Source organism: Notamacropus eugenii, chromosome 4 (assembly GCF_028372415.1).
Source record: "Notamacropus eugenii isolate mMacEug1 chromosome 4, mMacEug1.pri_v2, whole genome shotgun sequence".
NCBI classification, from domain to species: domain Eukaryota; kingdom Metazoa; phylum Chordata; class Mammalia; order Diprotodontia; family Macropodidae; genus Notamacropus; species Notamacropus eugenii.
In genome coordinates, this window is record NC_092875.1 from 183,684,921 (window position 1) to 183,707,311 (window position 22,391).

The following is a 22,391-nucleotide window of genomic DNA, read 5'->3' on the forward strand; positions in this document are numbered from 1 at the left end:
GAAATACTGAAAACCAAAGGAGAGATTAATAAAATTGAAATTAAGAAAACTATTGAATTAATAAATAAAACCAATAGTTGGTTTTATGAAAAAACTAATAAAATTGATAAACCTTTGGTCAATCTGATTAAAAAAAAGAAAGAAGAAAACCAAATTACTAATATTAAAAATGAAAGGGGTGAACTCACCTCCAATGAGGAGGAAATTAAAACAATAATTAGAAACTACTTTGCCCAACTTTATGCCCACAAATTCGATAATCTAAACGAGATGGATGAATATTTTAAAAAATACAAATTACCCAGATTAACAGAAGAGGAAGTTGAATACTTAAACAACCCCATCTCAGAAAAAGAAATTGAACAAGCCACCAATGAACTCCCTAGGAAAAAATCTCCAGGGCCAGATGGATTCACAAGTGAATTCTATCAAACATTTAAAGAATAGTTAATTCCAATACTACATACACTATTCTTGAAAATTGGGGAAGAAGGAGTCCTCCCAAATTCTTTCTATGATACAAATATGGTTTTGATACCCAAACCAGGAAGAGACAAAACAGAGAAAGAAAATTATAGACCAATTTCCCTAATGAATATAGATGCAAAAATTTTAAATAAGATTCTAGCAAAACGAATACAGCATCTTATCACGAGATTAATACATTATGATCAGGTAGGATTCATACCAGGACTACAGGGCTGGTTCAATATTAGGAAAACTATTAGCATTATCGATCACATCAACAACAAAGCTAACAAAAACCACATGATTATCTCAATAGATGCAGAAAAAGCTTTTGACAAAATACGACATCCATTCCTACTAAAAACATTGGAGAATGTAGGAATAAAGGGAACTTTCCATAAAATAATAAGCAGTATCTATCTAAAACCTTCAGCAAGCATTATATGCAATGGGGATAAGCTAGATGCATTCCCAATAAGATCAGGGGTGAAACAAGGTTGTCCATTATCACCACTATTATTTAATATGGTACTAGAAATGTTAGCTGTAGCAATTAGACAAGATAAAGATATCCAAGGAATTAAAATAGCCAAAGAAGAAACTAAGTTATCACTCTTTGCAGATGATATGATGATTTACCTAGAGAATCCCAGAGATTCAAGTAAAAAATTACTAGAATTAATAAACAACTTTGGCAAAGTTGCAGGGTACAAAATAAACCCACACAAATCTTCTGCATTCCTATATATTAGCAACAAAGTCCAACAGCAAGAGATAGAAAGAGAAATCCCATTTAAAGTTAGGGTAGACAGTATAAAATACTTAGGAGTCTACCTGCCAAAACAAACCCAGGGACTATACGAACACAATTACAAAACACTTTTTGCACAAATAAAGTCAGATTTAAGTAAGTGGAAAAACATTAGTTACTCATGGGTAGGCCGTGCTAATATAATAAAAATGACAATTCTACCCAAATTAATATACTTATTTAGTGCCATACCAATTAAACTATCAGACAATTACTTTCTAGAGCTGGACAAAATAATATCAAAATTCATTTGGAAAAACAAAAGGTCCAGAATATCAAAGGGACTAATGAAAAGAAATGCTTGGGAAGGTGGCCTAGCGCTACCAGACTTCAAACTGTACTATAAAGCAGCAATTATCAAAACCACTTGGTATTGGCTAAGAAACAGAGAGGTAGACAAGTGGAATAGACTTGGCACTCAAGATGCAGTAGGCAAGGAATATAGCAACCTTCTGTTTGATAAACCCAAGGACCCCAGCTTCTGGGATAAGAACCCATTGTTTGACAAAAATTGCTGGGAAAACTGGATAACAGTGTGGCGGAAATTAGGCATAGACCCATACCTGACACCGTACACAAGAATAAAGTCCAAATGGGTACATAATTTAGGTATAAAGATTGATACCATGAATAAACTGGAGAAGCAAGGAATAGTGTATTTATCAGATCTATGGAGAAGGGAAGAATTCTTTACTAAAGGAGAGATAGAATGCATTATGAAATGCAAAATGGATAACTTTGATTACATTAAACTGAGAAGTTTTTGCACAACCAAACCCAATGCAACCAAAATCCGGAGGGATGTAGTAAATTGGGAAAGAATTTTTACAGCTAAGCTCGGGGATAAAGGCCTCATTTCTAGAATATATAGAGAACTGATCCAAATGTATAATCATACAAGTCATTCCCCAATTGATAAATGGTCAAAGGATATGAACAGGCAATTTTCAGAGGAAGAAATTAAAGCTATCTATAATCATATGAAAAAATGCTCTAAATCACTATTGGTTAGAGAGATGCAAATCAAAACAACTCTGAGGTACCACATCACACCTATAAGATTGGCAAACATGACAGAACAAGAAAATGATAAATGCTGGAGAGGATGTGGGAAAGTTGGAACACTAATTCATTGTTGGTGGAGCTGCGAGCGCATCCAACCATTCTGGAGAGCAATTTGGAACTATGCCCAAAGGGCTACAAAAATGTGCATACCCTTTGACCCAGCAATATCGCTATTAGGACTATATCCCCAAGAGATCATAAAAATGGGAAAGGGTCCCACATGTACAAAAATATTTATAGCAGCACTCTATGTAGTTGCCAAAAACTGGAAGTCAAGGGGATGTCCATCAATTGGGGAATGGCTGAATAAATTATGGTATATGAATGTAATGGAGTACTATTGTGCCATAAGAAATGATGAACAAGAAGACTTGAGAGAGGCCTGGAAGGACTTATATGACCTGATGCTGAGTGAAAGGAGCAGAACCAGGAGAACTTTATGCACAGCAACAACCACAGTGTGTGAGAGTTTTTTCTGGTAGACTTAGATTTTTGTAATAACACAAGAACTTCTTACCAAAAAAAAAAAAAAATCCCAATGGAGGATCTCAAGGCAAAATGCCTGCCACACTCAGAGAGAGAAATATGGAAGTCACTCACATATTGTAGCAGATCATGTTTGTGTATGTGTATGTGTTTGTGTATCATGTTCTGATTTGTTATACGATTTCTTTCATTTATCTTAGTCTGACTACATAGCATGACTATAGTGAAAATATACTCAATAGGAAAGTATATGTAGAACCTATACAGAATTGTATGCAGTCGTGGGGAGGGAGGGGGCTAGTGGGGAGTAGGTGAGGAGGGATAAAATCGCAATTGTATGGCAGTGATTGTTAAACATTACAAAATAAAATTAAAAAAAAAAAAAAAAGAAAAGTTGGTTGAACAATTAGCAACATCTGCAAAGTTTCAGGAGATAAAATAAACACACAAATCTTCAACATTTCTATATGCTGCCAACAAAAGAGATAAAAAGACAAATTCCAAAATAATGACAGACAATATAAAATACTTGGGAGTGTACCTGCTTAAGCAAACCTCGGGATTATATCAACACAATTACAAAACACTTTTTGCATAAATAAAAACAGATTTGAACAGTCGAAGAAGTATTAATTTGCTTATGGGCGGGCTGAGCCAATATAATAGAAATGACAGTTCTACCTAAGCTTATTTATTCAGAGCCACAGCAATCAAATTACTGAAGAATTATTTTATAGAGCTAGAAAAAAAAATCATCTGGAAGAACAAAAAGTTCAAGAATATCAAGGATATCAATGAAAAGATGTTAAGAAAAGCAGCCTGTCAGTTTCAGATTACAAGGTATATTACAAATCAGAAATCATCCAGACAATCTGATATTGGTAAGAAAGAGTGGTGCATTAGGTTTAGGTACACAGTTGTTCAGTTGTGTCCAATTAGATGCTGGAGTGCTTTGCCATGTTCTTCTCCATTGTGTCCCCGTGTTATAGATGAGGGGACTGAGGCAAATGGGGTTAAGTGCCTTGCTGAGTCACGGCAGCTATTAAGTGTCTGAAGCTGAATTTGAACTCAGATCTTCCTGACTGTAGGCCCAGTTCTCTAGCCGCTGCACCACCTAGCTACTCTCCCTCCAGGTACACAATTGCATAGTAGAAAAATAATAATCTAGTGTTTGAGAAATCCAAAGATTCAAACTTTTAGGATAAGAACTCAACATTGGACAAAAATTGCTGGGAAAACTGGAAAGTAGTTTGGTAGAAACTAGGCTCAGACTAGCATCTCATGCTGTATACCAAGATAAGATCATGATTAATAAATGATCTAGACATAAAGGGTGATATAAGTAAATTAGGGGAGCATGGAAAAACATATGTGTCAGCTCTATGGATAAGGGAAGAGTTTATGTCCAAACAAGAGATAGAGGGGATTACAAGAAGTGAAATGGATAATTTTGATTACATGAAATTAATAAGCTTTTGCACAAACAAAATCAATGCAGCCAAAATTAGAAGGAAAGCAAGAAACTGTGGGGGGAAATATTTGTAGCAAATTTCTCAGAAAAAGCACTCATTTCTCAAATATATAATAAATTGAGCCAAATATACTCATAAAAGCCATTTTCCTGTTATGATCAGAAGATACAGAGAGTTTTCTGAAGAAGAAATTGAAGTTGTCAATAATTATGTGAAAAATACTCCAAATCACTATGAGAAATGCAAATTAAAACAACCCTGAGATACTTCTTTACACCTATCAGATTGGCTAATGTGACAGAAAAGGAAAATGACAAATACTGGAAGGAATGTGAGGAAACTGGAACACATATACCATTGGTGAAGTTGTGAACTAGTCCAGCCATTCTGGACAACAGTTTGGAACTCCACCTCAAGAGCTGTGAAACTGTGCGCACACTTTGGCCCAGCAATACCACTTCTAGGTCTGTATCCCAAAGACATCAAAGGAAAGAGAAAAGGACCTATTTCTACCGAAATATTTATAGCAGCTCTTCTTGTAATGGCAAAGAATTGGAAATTTGAAGGATACTCATTAATTGGGGAATGGCTCAACAAGTTGTGGTAGATGATTGTGATGGAATTCTGTTGTGCTATAAGAAATGATTTTGTTTTATTCTTCTGGATGATACAGGTTTCAGATTGACATAACTCTTTCTTTTTAGTACCCTCTAGTGGCAAGAAAGTATACAATTAGCATAACTAAAGTTTGGCTTTGCTTTATTTTCTCCAGTGCTATAACTAGTTCCACAGTGTCACCCACTGGAGTACCTTTACATAAATCCATGTAAGACTTTAATAATGGGCTTCATTTGTCATTTTGGTGCTATAATATTATTTTGGGGAGTTGGAGGATCAGAATTATAAGGAGTGTAACGTAAGAGAGAGAAGACTGGACTGAGTCAAGAGATCTAAGTTCTTATCCCGGCTCTACTGTTTGTTTTGTGACTGTTAGAAAATAGTGTTTATTTTTCTGAGTCTTAGATTTCACATCTATGAAATATTTTATATAATCTCTCTTGTTTCTTCTCATTCTAATGATTCTATTATTGTAACCCTACATATGAAAAATCCCATTGAATTCATAAGTAACATTTTAACAATTACACTTTTATTGAACCTTTGATCTTCTTTACTCAGCATTATTTCATGTTTTTCTTGGTGCAGCAAATAGGGTATACTTTACAAAAACTAAAACTCATTTTGATTTTAAAATAAAAGTTCTATTATATTTCAGATTTTTCAGTTTTATTATTCTGTGAACTTTTAGTTTAATTGATTGGAAAAAAATAAGCAAAGATACTAATATTTTCTTTTAGGAAATGTGGTAGCCTAATTATAAACCAGGGAACGTGCTCATTTGATATTTGATCATATTTATTTTATTAATTTTCTGTTCTCTTTTTAATGAGATTAGCTGTGTCAATTTTATTGATCTTTCTGAAGAACCAGCTTTGTTTTATCAATTCTGTTTTTTTTAAAAAAATTTAATATATGTTTCTCTTCTTTTGTGCTTATTCTAGATTTGTTTATCTGTTGGCTTTTAAATTTTTTTTAAAAATATTTTATATTCAATTAATTCTTTTTTTCCATTTTGTTAGTGTTTGTTTGTAAAGACACAATATTTCCCCTCAGGACTGCTTTCGCTTCATCCTGAAAGTTTTGTTGTATTGTTTCTTCCTTATTATTTTGTTTTACCTAGTTATTGTTTCTGTTATTTGTTCTTTCACTTACTTAAGATTTCGTTTTTAAGTCTCTATTTGAGTTTCTATGTTTTGTTTGTGGTCCCTGAATCAATTTCTGTTTTTATTATGGTATGTAAAGGATAGATTTGCTTTTTCTGCCTTTTTCATTTGTTTGCAGTATCCCTGTTTCCTAGTACATGGTTAATTTTTGTAAAAATCCCATGTGGTGCAGAGAAATATGTATTTGTGTGTATATGTAGACACACATATGTATATGTGTGTATGTATATATGTAGATATAGATATATATTTGCTGTCCTTTTTAGAAAATGCCATAAATATTTTAACTCTGGTTTTTCCAGAAATTTCTTTAATTCCATATTTTCCCTTTTGTTTATTTTTCTGTTAGAATTATCCAGTCTAATAGAGGGATATTGAAGAAACCTGTCACTATTGTGTTTACTGCTTATGTCTTCTTAAAACTCAGCTAATATTTCCTTTGTTAATTTGCATGTTAAGGCATTTGGAGTGTATTAGTTTATTACTGGTACTGTTTTATTGTCTGTGGTACCTTTAAGCATAATATAGTTTTCTTATTTATTCATTTCTGGTTTTTGAATGTTTGTTTTTACTTTGTCAAACAGCATGATTGAAGTACCTGCTTTTTTTCATTCACTTGATAGTCAGTTTTATTTGATGGTTGGCTGTTTTTTAAATGTTTCTTGAAAGCAATAGATTTCAAGGTTTTGTTTTCTCATTTAGGCTGTCACTATTTCTTTTTATTGCACTGTTTAATCTATTCACATTGGAAGTTATGAGAGGTTTTTATTTTCATGTATGTCTCTAATATTTTTAAGTTGGGTTTTTTTCCTTCTTCCATTACTGTAATACTTTTAGGTGGCCATGTTCCCACTGGCTCTTTTCTCCTCCCCTTCGATCTCTTCTCATGTCTGTTAATGATTTCGTTTTGAGATTTTTTTATTCTTTTTTTATTCCTGCTTTTACCTAGTTATATTCTTTTCCTCTCCCCTTTTCTCCTCTCAGTCCAGTAGATTTTCCCTCTTTTCCTCTCCTTCAGCTTGTCATATTCATTAGTTTTTTAATTTTATTTTTTGCAGCCCTGTCAAAAAAGGAATTCTCATAATCTCTTCATTATCCATCCTCTCTGTCGAAGCTTTTTTTCATGGTCTCATGATCACTATAGTTCATCTGGTTGCTCTCTCTCTCTCTCTCTTTTATTCCTCATGCAATCAAAGCTTCTAAGGTACCCATTCTAGGCTTTCCCCTCTAGACAACATTTTCTACCACCATCTTGTAGGATTTGCCCCACGGATTTCCCTTTTTCATTGTGTCTCACTCCCATGTTGTAATGTAGCACCACAAAACAGACATTTTTTCACCTCTAGGCGGTGTGTTATCAGGTTCTGTGTAAAATGCCCCATTTTCCTCTTCTCTCTTAATCTCTCCTAGATTTCCACTGATACCCCTTCTTGTATACATCTAGATGGAAGTCTCTTACTGGTCTCTTTGTTGTCACTCTACTGCTTTTGCTATCCTTTGTTACTGCATTCATTCACTACTGCATTTCTGATGTTTGAGGTGTTTGAGAAGGAGATAATCTATTCAGTTCTGAAGGCCCTGTTTCTTTCTATTGTTACTGTTTTTCCTACTGATTTATTTGTTTGTGTCCAGGATCTTTTTAGTTTTCTACTTCCTGAAATCTTTGTTTATTTCAGTTTTTATTTCCCTTAATTTTTCCTCTTGCTTACTTTCTGACTCTCCCTCTGATTGTGGTTTCCTTGGTTACTGGATCTCAAAAGAAAGATTTTGAAGGTTTGATGGAGTACTGCACCTTTCCCTCTCCCCCACCTCCTACCCCCACATGGTGTCTTGCCCTGGTATCCTGTCCTGGTCCTCTGTTCCTTAGTTCTTTGGTGCATTACCAGCAGTATTGAGTTTTGTAGCAGTGGTACTATAGAGTTGTCTATTCCAGAAGTTGGAATTCAGAGCTTTGCAGTGCTGATATTTCAGGGTTGTGGATCCTGGCTATCATTAACCACTGAAGGTCTTTGCTCACCCTACTACCTTTTGCAGCCTTGGCAAGTTTTAGCAGCCTGAAGCCAGGATATCCATGACACTAGAAAGAGGGAGGAAGGACTGGATTGTAGCTGCCAGTGGCTTGGGAAGTGGGGAGAGGTATTAATTGAACTTGAGGTCGATGGATTTGGGGGTTCTTTTTTAACCTTCTTTTATATTCTGAGTGTCCTAGATTGTAGTTGCTTTATCTTTCACTTTTCTGAGAGTCTGGTAGGATCAGAAAATATGTCTAGTCTTATAGTTGCCTGTGTGACCTAGAAGTCCCTCATATATCTATATCTAATCTGTATCTATACACATATATAAATATGGATACGTCTATATCTATATACGTATCTTCTTTTCATCTTGTTGTTGGTGTATTAATACCTCATTAGACTGTGGGCTCCTTGAGAGCAGGTACTACTTTTTTTTACCTTTCTTTGTATTCTTGGCACTTAACACAGGGCCTGGCACATAGTAAATATTTAATAAATGCTTGTTGACTTGATTTGATTTCTACTTGTGTGACCTTTTGGCTAGTCACTTGACATCCATGAGCCTCAGGTTCCTAATCTATGAAATGAGGATCTTGGGCTCCATGGCCTATGAGATAACTTCTGGCTCTAAGTCTGTGATGCTGTGATCCTACTCAGTGCCAAGCTTTTTTGCTGCCTATACAAATGTAAAAATAAAACAATCTGCTCTCAGGAGACTTAGGTTTTGTTGTTTTGAGGGAGGGAGGAGACATCATGTTCACAGATAAGGAAATTTAGGTTGTATCTAAAATAAATACACAGAAATTTCCTATCACCAATAAGTAGGGGAAGCCAAAAAGGCCTCTTTTAGGAGGTGGCCCTTGAATTCAACCATGAAGCATAGATAGGGATTCCAGGAAATGGATGAAATGAGGGAGAGCATTCTAGCCATGCCAGCCCAAAAGCATGTAGTTGGGAAATGGAATGTGGGAATATGGGGAATAGCAAATCAACTAATTGGGCTGCAGTATAGGGAGGGAGAATAACATGTAGTCAGCCTGGAAACAGTTGAAGTTGGATTGTGAAGGGTGGTAAAGGCCCCTCCCCCGCAAAAAAGAGTTTCTATTTTATCCAGAGGCATGGAAGCTCCTGAAGCTTCTTGAGCATAGGAGTGACGTGGTTAGACCTTCATTTTAGGAATGTCAACTTTGTACTTAGTAGAGGACAGCAAGGATTGAGATTAGCCCTTTAGGGTATGATTACGCCATTAAAATAGTCCCCATGATTGCTGATATATTGTCTCAGTTTTCTTAAAATATGTAACTGGTAGGTAAAGATGTTTCCTTCAGCCTGTAAATCAAGACTGAAATAAGTCTTTGAGTATCAGCTTTTAATCTTTCATTGTAAAGAGGGTCTATTTGCAACACAAGTAAATAGTTATATGTATTTAAGCTTTTAATTTTTTTTTTTAGCATTATGTCATTGTCATACATTTGGTTTTATTGATGATTAAAATATCTACTAGCAACTAACATTAAGCTAGAACGCTCTTGCACAGATGTATAATGAGTGAAAGCAGGAGTAATGCTTTATTCAGTGGTATAAATAGTACAGTCACATATGGTAACTTAAAAATTCAGATGGTGATTCAATAAACACCAGGCTCCTTTTTACAGTTCATTTTAAAAACAGTTAATAAAAATTTTATTGTATAGATTTTATGTACTTGAATCACTTCAATATTACTTGTGAGAAAAGAATAAAATGAGGGTGCATGGAGTAAGGAACAAGGGAGGTATCTTCAGTAATATAGTAAAAGAAAATGATGAAGCTTTGGAATTCAATTAAGAAATACGTAGATGGTATCTCTTTTTGCAAATCACATTTGTTGTAATATTCTGTTCATATTTTTGCACATTATTGCCAAATATTTTAATTGCTTCTAATTATAATTTGTGATGAAACATGAGATTTATATTTGGACGTCACGTTTGAGATCTATTAGTCATAGGATCTTTGAGATCTGAGGAGAAAGCAAGGAAATAAGCATTTATATAGCACTCAGTGAGAGGCACTGTTACAAACGTTATTTCATTTAATCCTCACAACAACCCTTCAAGGCAGGTGCTATTATTATCTCTACTTTATGGCTGAGGAAACTAAGGCAAACAGTGGTTAAGAGATTTAATCAGTGAGAGTCTGAGGCCAGACTTGAACACCGATCTTGCTGCCCCTAGGCCCATCAGGGATCTTAGATTATCTAATCCAAACCTCTCATTTTATATTTTAGAGAACTGAGACCCAGACAACTTGTAATTTTCTCTGGGTTACATAGGTAAGATTCAAACAGACTTTCTGACTTCAAATCCAATCTTTTCGTCATATTATAGCTGTTTCTAATGAAAACCTTGTATTGTTATACTCTCACTTGAGAGACTAGAACATTAGTTTCTCCCTGTAAAAAATAAGTATAATATAAAATTTAATTAATTCAGAATATACATTCAGAATTTTCAAGTCTGGCAGGAGGCTGAAGTTTAGTTTTGTGATCTCTATGTTAAATGAGTTGTGAAGAAATTTTTAACCTAAACGTAATTATGAGTGGTGTCTTAGCCTACTATAATCAGCTAACTATTTTCTGTATGATTTCTGTATAAACTATTGCTGTTTTAATTACAAATAGAGCATTGGATCTGGGGTCAGGAAGATCTGAGCTCAAACTTGGCCTTAGACAGTAGCTCCGTGCCCCCTGTCCACTCCCTTAGCCTCTTTTTGCCTCAGTTTTCTCAACTGTAAAATGCAATACAAAATGTAAAATAGGACCCACTTCTCAGGGTTATCATGAGGACCAAATGTGATAACATTTTACAAGTGCTTTGCTAACTAAAGCACTTTATAAATGCTAATTATTATTATCTACTAAATATTAATGCATATTATTGCCATCATTACTAGTTCCTGTATTTATTTAAAAATAAAACTTGATTCTTTTTAAAATCTTCTAATAACTTAAAAGAGGCAGTGACTGAGACAGCTGTCTTCAAATTAATCAGTGATTTCTTTATTGCGAAATCTGATTGCCTTTTCTGTAGTATTTGACCTCTTCTTTTTAGATAGCTTCTCCCTGGATTTTTGTGACATTGTTTTCTTCTCTTCTCACCTGGCAGGCCTAGTCCTTTTTTGTCTCCTTTTCAGGATCATTATCCCTTCAGTAAATGCATGAATGTACTCTGTGATTTAGGCCTGGGCTCATCTTTCTCTTTCTTTACATGCGCTCTCTCTCATTGGTCTCATCATTTCCCATGAATTCAGTTTATCATATCCTTAACAAATGATTTCTAAATCTATATGTCCAGTCCTTATTACTCTCCTGAGCTCCAGTACCACCTCTCCAACTATCCTCCTGGATATCACCAGGATTTCCACATGCGTCATAACAGCATGTCTAATGAGCTGTTGCCCTTTTTTCCTTAAGTGATTCAATGGCAGTTTATTCCCTTTCATAGTATAAGACACTTAAACAGAAAAACACAAAAAGTTCTTCCCCTTACAGATGCAGGGAGCCAATACGGTAGAATAGGCAATGGGTACTAGGATCCATGAGATCTGTAGTCCTGACTGTACCACGAACTAAGTGTATATGATAGTGGGCCGGTCATTCTCCCTTTCTGTGGTTTCAGTTTCCACATTTATAGAATGGGGCAGAATGTCTGATGGTGATCTCTAAAGTTCCTGCTCTAAACATTCTCTTAACAAGCTTCTGTTTGCTTATTCCTCTTGCATCCTTTCACCTGCTTCACTATTCAGGATCTCAGTTTATGATTATTTTAACCCCCACTTGGCCCATGAACAGAAATTTTTTCTCTAGCGTGTAGCTTAGTCCTAACAAATCTTAAGACTTAGAACCAAATAGTGTGACCTTGTGTTTCGTATTAGTCCTGAAGAATAACTCCATTGAACTCCCTGCACTAGACTAATTTTTAAAGAAAAAACTTTGTTAGTTTAATTGAAAGAGTGATTTGATCCAGAAAGATAAGGGACTGCAGCCAGTACCTCTTTTGAGCTGACCTATCCAGGATTCATTTAAAAGAGGAAGGAGAAAATTTAGAACTGGGTCCAATGTTGAACTTATTCAGGAACTCTACCCAGTGAAGTTAAAGTGAATGCAAATTGGCTGAGAAGATCCTGCATGACTAGAAGGATGGCTACAGTCTCTCCTACATATTGTCCCCATTATCTCTCACCACTCTGTCTGATTTCTGTTGAGACAATCATTACTGTTGTTCCAAGTATGAACCTAGGAGTCATCCTTGACTCTCTGCGCTTACGTTACCCCATTTAGCAAATCAATTGTGTTAGGTATTTGTGTATTTTTATATGTGTTCATGCTGTCACATTGTCCTTATTGTTGATTATGATCAAAGGCTTCCTTTGTTAGATTTCTTGCTGCCTTACAGGCTCTTTTTCAACAAAATATCTCTCATTCATACTTTAAAAATAGTTCAAGATTCACCAAAAAATATAACAGATGTAACCTTATTCAAGGAAACACTGATAAAAAAAACAAAACATCTGGCAAGGCATAAAATAGGAAATTGAATCCTTACCAGAGATGATTACTATTGTGATGGAAAAGATCCAGCCCAGAGTCCAAACTGAAGAGTGATTTCCCACTGAGTGTTTAGGTTTTTCAAATGCTACTGGGATATGACTGACATCAATCCCTGGGATAGTACAGAAATTCCCAGAAGACATTATTCATTCACAAGTAGTTAGACTGACCATCCACAAAGGAAAGACCCAAGTGAAAGAATGTATTTTGTTAAAGTTATGACATATATTTGGATAGAAAATCTACAGAACTTTGTCAATATGTATATCTGATATACAGCATAGATGGACAGTTGGGTCAAGAGTTGAACAGGAGGAAAGAGGGCTCTCTTGCCTTAATGCAAAACTCCTTCCATGGTTCCCATGGAAAGAAAAGGCCATTTAAAAAAATATTGTTATTTTATTTATATTGCTGTTTAGTAGTGAGACGTAGAATATAATAATTTCTCAAGAAATAAAAATAAACACACAGAGGACATGGGAGAAACATATGGTAGATGTGAGCAGACTGCAACATATGACCAGTACAGATCTTTAAAGAAGAGGAATAGAAGATCTCATCGAGGATATGTATGATTGAAGAACAGATGAGCTGTCTGGTCTTGTGATGAGAGCAGTGGCTGACAGAAGGATACCCAAGTGCACCACTGGCACACTAACAACAAAAAAATAAAAACTGAGTAAGACTTGCAATATATTAGAGAAGACCTGGGCAAATCCTGTTAAGATCTGATCTTTGGAGGGAAATTCCAAATTGATAAAATTGAAGATACTCTGTGCCCATGGTAGGCACTTAATATTTGTTTATTGATAGTTCTCTTTGTTTGTTTGTTTATTGATAACCTCTCTTGCTATTTCCTTCTCACCGTACAACCTTCCTAATCTAAGGGCACTATTGTAATAGTAGCCTAATTAGTCGTCTTCTAGCAGTTGGTCTCTTCCTCTCCAGTCTGTTTTCCAAAAAGGGTCAAATTGGTATTCCTAAAACACAAGTTTGACCATGTCATTTCCTTGTTTGAGAAACTTCACTGCCCCTCTCCTCCATTTTCTCTGGGGTAAAATACACATTGCTCTGTTGCTACTTAAAAGAGTTTCATAGTCTGACCCAATTTCTCTTTCCAGGCTGATTATACATCCCTCCTTCCCCCAACTTTATACACCTAGATAATATGAATATAGAACCTTAAAATGTAATTTCTGAACCCTAATTGTGTTTATATTAACAGTTTTAATTTGTGCTAGATAATTTATTCTTTTTGTTCTTTCCATTAGATTAGGATAGTGTTCCCTGGCATTTATTTTACAATCTATGTTTAAAACACTATGCTTAGACTTTTTAGCCTACGGTACCTGAACTTGGTATTTTTTTAAAATAGTTGTTTTTAAGTATAATTGATTTCCTTGGTAATTCTGTATAGTTCATTTTATGTATTTGAAAATATTCTGAGAAAAGTTCATAGACTTAACCAGCTTTCTAGAAGTCTATGACATGGAAAAAAAGGAGTTTAAAACTCCTGGTACAGGCTAACCTCATCTTTTGTTTGTTTATTAACCTCTGGCTTTGTTATATGTAAATTATAATAGAGAAAATGACACTATCTCATTATAGTTTATTACTAAAGAGATGAATAAAATTAGATACTCATAAAATTTATCACAAGAACTCAAATTCCTAAATTATAAGAGATTCTGTTCAGGGTAGTTATGCCTTATAAGCTATTCCTTATAGCTTTCTTTCTTTTTTTTTTTTTCAGCTGAACTAAGACTAAAAGGACTTTCACAGGAAAAGGGATCTTATCCCCCAAATATTAGCATGAGGTAGTGGAAAGACTTTTCATACTTCCAAAAAGTACTATACATTTTGTTATTTAAATAAAGCATATAGTGAAAATGATTCTTAACACACTATTTGACAGTTATACCCTTCATGCTTATTTCTCATTTGATGAAAGAATGTAGAGATTGTAATGCTGCCTTCCTTTTTTTTTCTTTTTAGCAAAATGCTTTGCTATCACTCTTAGCTTTTATTTGTCATTTCCCTACATAGCCAGCATTTTACAAATGAGGAAAGTTCCATTGCTTTAAGTCTCTCCCAAGAGTCACAGATTGGATTAATAGCAGAACAAGGTATATAAGTTTAGTAACTTAACTCTATTGTTTTTTTCCACTAGGTAGTTATGATTTTTAAGTAACATCATACCGTAATACATATTCTACTGAATCAAGTCCTTCCCAGATAACTGCTATAGACTGAGTACTTTCTATGAAAAATTGCTGTTGTTGTCCAAAATGGGTAACAAGACCTCACAGATAAATTTTTGTTAAGTGAATGAGTCTTTTAGTTCCATTGCAATATTTTTTAGTTCTGCTGATACATAAATCCCCCAAATTCCTCAGATCCTTTTAATCCCTTGATGTTCCTTGTTATTGTTTTGTATAGCTCAGTCACTTTTCACCCTGCTTTTTTTTCTTTTTTTAAATTTATTTTTTAGTTTTGAACATTCATTTCCATAAGATTTTGAGTTCCAAATTTTCTCCCCATCTTTCCCCTCTGCCCCGCCCCAGACAGCCTGGATTCTGATTGCCCTTACCCCATTCTACCCTCCCTTCTATCACACCTCTCCCTTCTCTTATCCCTATCCCCTCTATTTTCTTGTAGGGCAAGATAGATTTCTGTGCCCCATTGCCTGTATATCTTATTTCCCAGTTGCATGTAAAAACAATTTTAAACATTTATTTTTAAAACTTTGATTTCCAACTTCTCTCCCTTCCTCCATCCACACTCATCCCCACTGAGATGGCAAGCAATTCAATATATGTTATACATGCATAATTATGCAAAAGACTTCTATAAGAGTGATGTTGTGAAAGACTAACTATATTTCCCTCCATCCTATCCTGCCTCCCATTTACTCTATTCTCTCTTTTGACCTTATCCCTCCTCAAAAGTGTTTACTTCTAATTACTCCTGCCTCCCAATTGCCCTCCCTTCTATTATCCCCCACACCCCACTTTTCCCCTTCTCCCCTACTTTCCTGTAGTGTGAGGTAGATTTTTATAGAAAATTGAATGTGTGTGTTATTCCCTTCTTAAGCCAAATGTGATGAGAGTAAGGTTTACTCACCTCTCTCCTCTTCCCCTCCATGGAAGATGCTTTTTCTTGCCTCTTTTATGTGAGAGATAATTTACCCCATTCTGTTTCTCCCTTTCTCTTCCCAATATATTCCTCTCTCACCCTCTAGTTTTATTTTTTTAGATATCATTCCTTCCTACTCAACTTACCCTATGTCTTCTGTCTATATGGATATAATCCCTCCAACTACCCAAATACTAAGAAAAGTCTCAAGAGTTACAAATATTATCTTTCCATGTAGGAATGTAAACAGTTCAATGTTAGTAAGTCCCTTATGATTTCTCTTTCCTGTTTACCTTTTCATGCTTCTCTTGACTCTTGTATTTGAAAATCAAATTTTCTATTCAGCTCTGGTCTTTTCATCAAGAATGCTTGAAAGTCTGCTATGTCTTTGAATGATCATTTTTCCCCCCTGAAGTGTTATACTCAGTTTTGCTGGGTAGGTGATTCTTGGTTTTAATCCTAGCTTCTTTAACCTCTGGAATATCATATTCCAAGCCCTGTGATCCGTTAATGTAGAAGCTGCTAGATCTTGTATTATCCTGATTGTATTTCCATAATATTCTAATTGTTTCTTTCTGGCTGCTTGCAATATTTTCTCCTTGACCTAGGAACTCTGAAATTTGGCTACAATATTCCTAGGGGTTTTCTATTTGGAATCTCTTTCAGGAGGTGATTGGTGGATTCTTTCAATACTCATTTTACCCTCTGGTTCTAGAATACCAGGGCAATTTTCCTTGATAAGTTCTTGAAAAATGATGTCCAGGTTCTTTTTTTTGATCATAGCTTTAAGATACTCTGGTAATTTTAAAATTTTTTCTCCTGGATCTATTTTGCAGGTCATTTGTTTTTCCAGTGAGATATTTCACATTATATGCTATTTTTTCTTTCCTTTGGTTTTGTTTTATAGTTTCTTGATTTTTCGTAAAGCTTCCATCATCTGCTCCATTGTAATCTTTAAGGAATTATTTTCTTCAATGAGCTTTTGGACCTCCTTTTCCATCTGGTCAATTCTGCTTTTTAAAAAAGGGCATTATTCTCTTCATTGGCTTTTTGGATCTCTTTTGTCATTTGGGTTAGTCTATTTTTTAAAGTATTATTTTCTTCAGCATTTTTTGGGTCTCCTTTAGCAAGCAATCGACTCATTTTTCACAATTTTCTTGCATCACTCTCATTTCTCTTCCCAGTTTTTGCTGTACTTCTCTTACTTGATTTTCAGAATCCTTTTTGAGCTCTTCCATGGCCTGAGACCAATTCATATTTTTCTTGGAAGTTTAGATGGAGAAGCTTTGACTTTATTGTCTTCTGTTTATATGTTTTAGTCTTCCTTGTCACCAAAGTAAGATATTATAGTCTGATTTTTTTTTCTAGTTTTTCTCATTTTCTCAGGCATTTACTTGACTTTTGAGCTCTTTGTCAAGGTAGAACTTTGCTTCCAGTGGGGGTGAGGGTGTACTGAGTGTCAGTTGCTCTATTCCACCACCATCTGTGGGCCTAGAGCTCCAGAAACAATCACTGCTGCTGCCCTTTCTGGTACTGTGAGTGCTGTGGATTCCTCCAACCCCTTCCCCCTCTGCCACCCTGGGACTGGGGCCAGACCACTCCACTCTTCCTGACTTGTTCCACAGACTTTTTCCACTGACCTTCCTATTTGTCCTCAGAATTCTGGGGTTGTGAAATCTGGAAACCACCACAGGTACCTGAGATTCAGTCCTTCCCTGGCCCCCAGGCCTACTCAGTGTCTGTCTGTTCCTGTGCTCTGCCCCTAGCATGGTATGATAGGCACTTCCCGGTGACCTTCAAGGCTATCTAAGGATGGAGATTTGCTTCACTCCATCATTCTATGGGTTCTGCAGCTCCGGAATTTGTTTAGAGCCATTTTATACAGATATTTGACTGGGCTTGAGGGAGTGCTCTAGAAAGTACCTGTGCCATTTTGGCACTACCCCCTATCCTTGCCTTTTTTTCCATGAAGAAGTAACTTATGAATATGAGATAATTGATTTCACTACTATGTATTTTCTTGATAATTGTACTTATTTCCCTTTCTTGTGCTTTTATTGGGTATTTGCAATTGGAGTAATCTACTCTCCTCTGCATTATTTATTTGTTTGTTTGTTTTTGGAATTACTCAAATACCTTTCTTTTGTTGAATATTCATCTTCTTTCATTGAAGATAGCCTGTTTTATAAGGTGTTTGCTTTGGAGTTTCTGCTTGAGATCTATTCACTTTGGGATTATATTATTCAATCCCTGCTCTGATTTCCCATAACTGTAGAACAAGTCTGTTATTTGATTTGCTCTTCCTTAATATTCAAATGTTTTCCTCTTGATTGCTTGCAAAATTTATTGTCAATAAAATTATTCAGTTTAACTACTACAATTATCTTTGAATTTTCCATGCATGGGTTTAGTTTTTTAGTAATGATCTGTGAATTCTCTCAACTAATACCTTGTTGTCTGTATTCAGAAATTTTAGAAAGTTATCCGCTATTGTTTCCTGTGTTATGGTTATTCAACTATGATTCTAAAATATAAAAATGGTTATTTAACAACAATTTGTATTTTTTTAACAATGAAGGTATAGAAACATAGTATTTGTTTTTAATTGCCAGTGTTTCTCTACTTATGTATGTTTAATGATTAATATCTTTTTGTTTTGCTTAGACAAAATTGAAGAAGCACAGAAAGAACTTAACGAGGCAGAAGATTCACAAAAAGGTGAGTCTACTTCAGGTGAGCGCAAAAGGAGCAATTACACAGTGTGGCTCCTTTAGCCAATTTTTTTTTTTTTGAGGAGTTAACAATCACTTTAATCAAGCACACATATCTTTCCTTTAACCAAGTACATATATCATTCACCTAGTTCAGGGGAGTCAGCACCCTGAACTTCTAAGAAAATACAGAGAAATAAGAAGTCAACAGACATGGCTTTCTCTGCCTGACCATCAACAGAAAGGTTCAACTGTCTGACCATAGTTACCAGAAGGGGAAGTACTGACATCTGGGTTTTCCAAGCCCCTCCTTAGTGGCTTCCCAGAGTCCACAAACACTTCCAGTCAGTAAGCCCCCAACCAGTTCTTTAATAGTTTGTCCTTAAAACTGAAGATGAACATCCCTTAAAATCATTTAGTGATAACAAAAATGCATGGTTATGCTTCTGCATTTTACAAGGCTACCCAGATTTGAAAATGTTACCATCTAATTTGAAAAATAAGTTTTAGAAATCAGTTCCTGTTTGATAGTAACAAACCACAATTTGAAAAACTCTCATCATCAGAATTGAATCTGATCCCTGAGGGCAGAATCTGGCTCTCCTTTCACTTGTATTTGTATACCTTGTACAGAAGAAGTACCTGATAAATGCTTGTTGCTGGCCTAATATTGAGAGAAACAAATCTTTGTTTGATATGTTAGCTGTCTTAATTTGACTGTGTTACAGGCCAGTTGTTTTGTTTGTTTGTTTTTGGTCATTTATTTCTGTAATGATAGCATTTATCCCACTTTTCTTGTATAACTATATTATAGTTTGCTCATGCCTACCATGGGCCTTTCTGTTGCCCTTTGAGTGTTCTGTTGTTACTGTAGGGATCTCTGATGTGTAACTGTAACATCAGACAAATATTGATAATAGATTATTTGTTTCAGGAAGAAGTTTGAATCTATTAAAAAGATGTGTATTTTTCTCAGAGGCAACTTAGACTGTTCTATTCCATTCTGGGCCTGGTTCCTGTGATGTTTGTACCATATTTGTGTATTGATGGATGAACTCTACACTTTTCCACATAACTTGTATCATAATTTGGATAGCCAGTGTTCTTCAACTCTTTGTTTTTCCTTGCATGCATAATTAGGCCAAACTCTTAAAAATATCTTAGGTCTCATTTTGGAGGTTCTACGTTGTTTCTAGCCTTGATGCAATCAATGCGATGTACTCATCTGAAAGCCAAGGCATGTAGAGGACTTTTTCATCTTAGGGAATCTTCTTACATCTTCTGTTATTTATTCTCCATTATGGTGGCAAAAACCTTTTGTTTCATGTTTCACTCGATGTTAATAAGTAGGGAAATAATGTGGCTGAGGTGGAGTGGAGGTCATAGGATTTAAAGAAGCAAAGGAAGTGGGAAGTTAGTGAGTTTGGTTACATCAGCATTGGATATTGAAATCCCCCAGTGTAAGTGCAGGATTTGTGGAGAAGAGAAAAACTTATCTTTCTGAAACCTATCTCAGAGATATCACCAACTCCCTAAAGACTTAACTATTGTCTCTATGCCAGTGACTCCCAAATCCATATATCCAGCCCTGTTGTCTTCCCTGAATTTCATTCTAGCATCATCAGTTGCCTTTGAGCCATTTCAGACTGGATATTCTGGAGACAAGTCAGGCTCAACTTGTCCAAAACAGGAAGTCTTTCTAAACCTCCCCTTTTTCATCCCAAACCTTCCTGTTTCTGTTGAAAGCAACATCATTCTTCCCAGCTCCTAGGTTCATAAACTCAGTGTTGTTCTGACTTCGTTACCTTATTTCACTCTACATATCCAGTCATTTGTCAAATCTTGCCATTACTACCTTCACACTTCCCCTGATTTTTATCTTTCTGAGTTTTCTGATAGTGGCATTACTAATCTCCCATATTAATAATTTGAAAGTCATCTTTGATTCTTCTCTCTCTTTAGTCTTACATACCCAATCTGTTATTATGTCCTGTCTATTCTTCCTGCAAAATATGGGTGGTTTTTTTGGGGGTTTTTTTTTTTTGGCATCTGTCCTTCTTTCATACTGGAGTCACCCTAGTCTCAATTCTCATTTCTTCTTCCCATGACCATTTTAGTAACCTCCTTATTGGTTTTTCCTATTAATTGATTTTTTACTTTTCTCCCATTCATCTGTCATATCCAGCATTCTTATCATGTCCCCACAGTACTACAAAGAAAAATCATGTAGAAGTTCCGTATTGCAAACTCTGAATAAATATAAACATTTTATCTTAACATGTCTTCATTGACTGCTTCTAGCCTACATTTCTGAATTTATCTCAGACAAATCTTCTTCATGTAGTTCATTTTCCAGTCAAACTGAACCACTCTCTGTCACACACCTTTGTGATACCCTCTTCTATCTCTATTTCTCTCCACATACAGACTCCCATGACTAGAATGGACCTTTTCCTAACATCTCAAGCACCTTCTTTCAAAGCTCAATTTTGTTTCAGCATCTCACTTAAGCATTTCCTTGACCCCTTTGCCCAGCTGAAAATAATTATTCCCTCTGAAAATTTCCTAGAGCTTTTTGGATGATTCCTTAGCACTTGGCATTCATTCTTGAATCAAAGTTATCTAGGTGCATATCTTGTGCCTGTTAATTCCACTTGCAACTGATAGGATCATAATCAAGTTTTATTGTATTTGTGGATTGACAGCAGTATCTTTAGCATGTTATTGTGGGGATAAAGTGGAACTGGGAGAGAAGCCAGATGTGCCATTTCTTTTAGGAAACAAACACTTTGGTTTTTCCTTAAATGTTATTAGTTCATTGTTTAAATGCTATGTTTTAAGAAGTCCTAAAATCAAGGTGTGCCTAATAATAAATAGTACTGTGGATTTGTAATCTAGGGGGAATGATAAAGAGACAATTTAATGTTACTTAAATACCTATTGTAAATGACTTCTGCTGTCAAGGCTAGGAATTTTTGTAAGCTTAGAAAAATCAGAGATCTGAAGATCATTGTTTCGATTGGGGGAAATTTCCTTAATGATAGTCTATACCACATGATGATAACAGTAATAATAACAATAATAATAGCTGCCATTTATATTGTGCTTCGCGATTTACAATGCCTTTTGCATACATTATCTCATATAGTCCTTACAACAGCTCTATGAGGCAGGAATAAGTGATAGCTAATTTAAATAATTCTTACTGTGTGCTTATCTTTGAAAAAATATTATTTTATACAGACGAATCTTTAGCTGTTTCATGATCCTTATCCATGGATCGATATTCATGATTTTTAGCTGTATTTCTTTTATTTTTCCATTTCTGTTCTGTAGTTCTAGTTGTTTCCCCATCCAAGATAATCCTTTCTTAGCTGAACATGATTGAAAGTAGTACCATTTGTCTTAGACTAGAAGAGAAATTGAAATGCTCAATGTTTGTTAAATTTTAATGAGCCCTGGAGCTAAAAATGGATTATATAGGCTGACAGCAAAAACAATAGTTTTTATTTTATTTTTTTTATATTATCCTATTCTATTTGTGTCCCTATGTTTATTAAAAAAGAGAAAGTGGATGTTGTAATAATATCTGAGATGGGTAGCTCTAACAATTATTAAAAACAGAGCTAGGGAGCTTTATTTTGTCAGTTTTCTGTTGGATTCATGGATGAATGATAAGAACAAAAAAAATCAAATAAATTTATTAATCTTTTCTGTTTATTTTTTACAAGAAATTCACATTACTGTTCTCTTCTGCATCAATCAAGGATATGACTCAAGAGATAAGGAGAGTCCATCGTTTGAGGTTTCACCTTCTTTCCTGCTCAGCTCAATGTTAGCAGTAAAATAAAAC

General features: G+C 35.1%; 1 protein-coding gene across 6 annotated transcripts in view; it reads left to right on the plus strand.

Moving 5' to 3' along the window:
• The window catches only part of HIVEP1 (HIVEP zinc finger 1), a 181,760-nt gene that overhangs the window by 91,818 nt on the left and 67,551 nt on the right, over positions 1–22,391 (plus strand). For all 6 annotated transcript variants that reach the window (XM_072603830.1, XM_072603827.1, XM_072603832.1 and 3 more), the window contains one exon: positions 18,492–18,545. In XM_072603830.1, the coding sequence (XP_072459931.1) occupies positions 18,492–18,545 (54 nt within the window). The remainder of the gene's footprint in view (positions 1–18,491; positions 18,546–22,391) is intronic.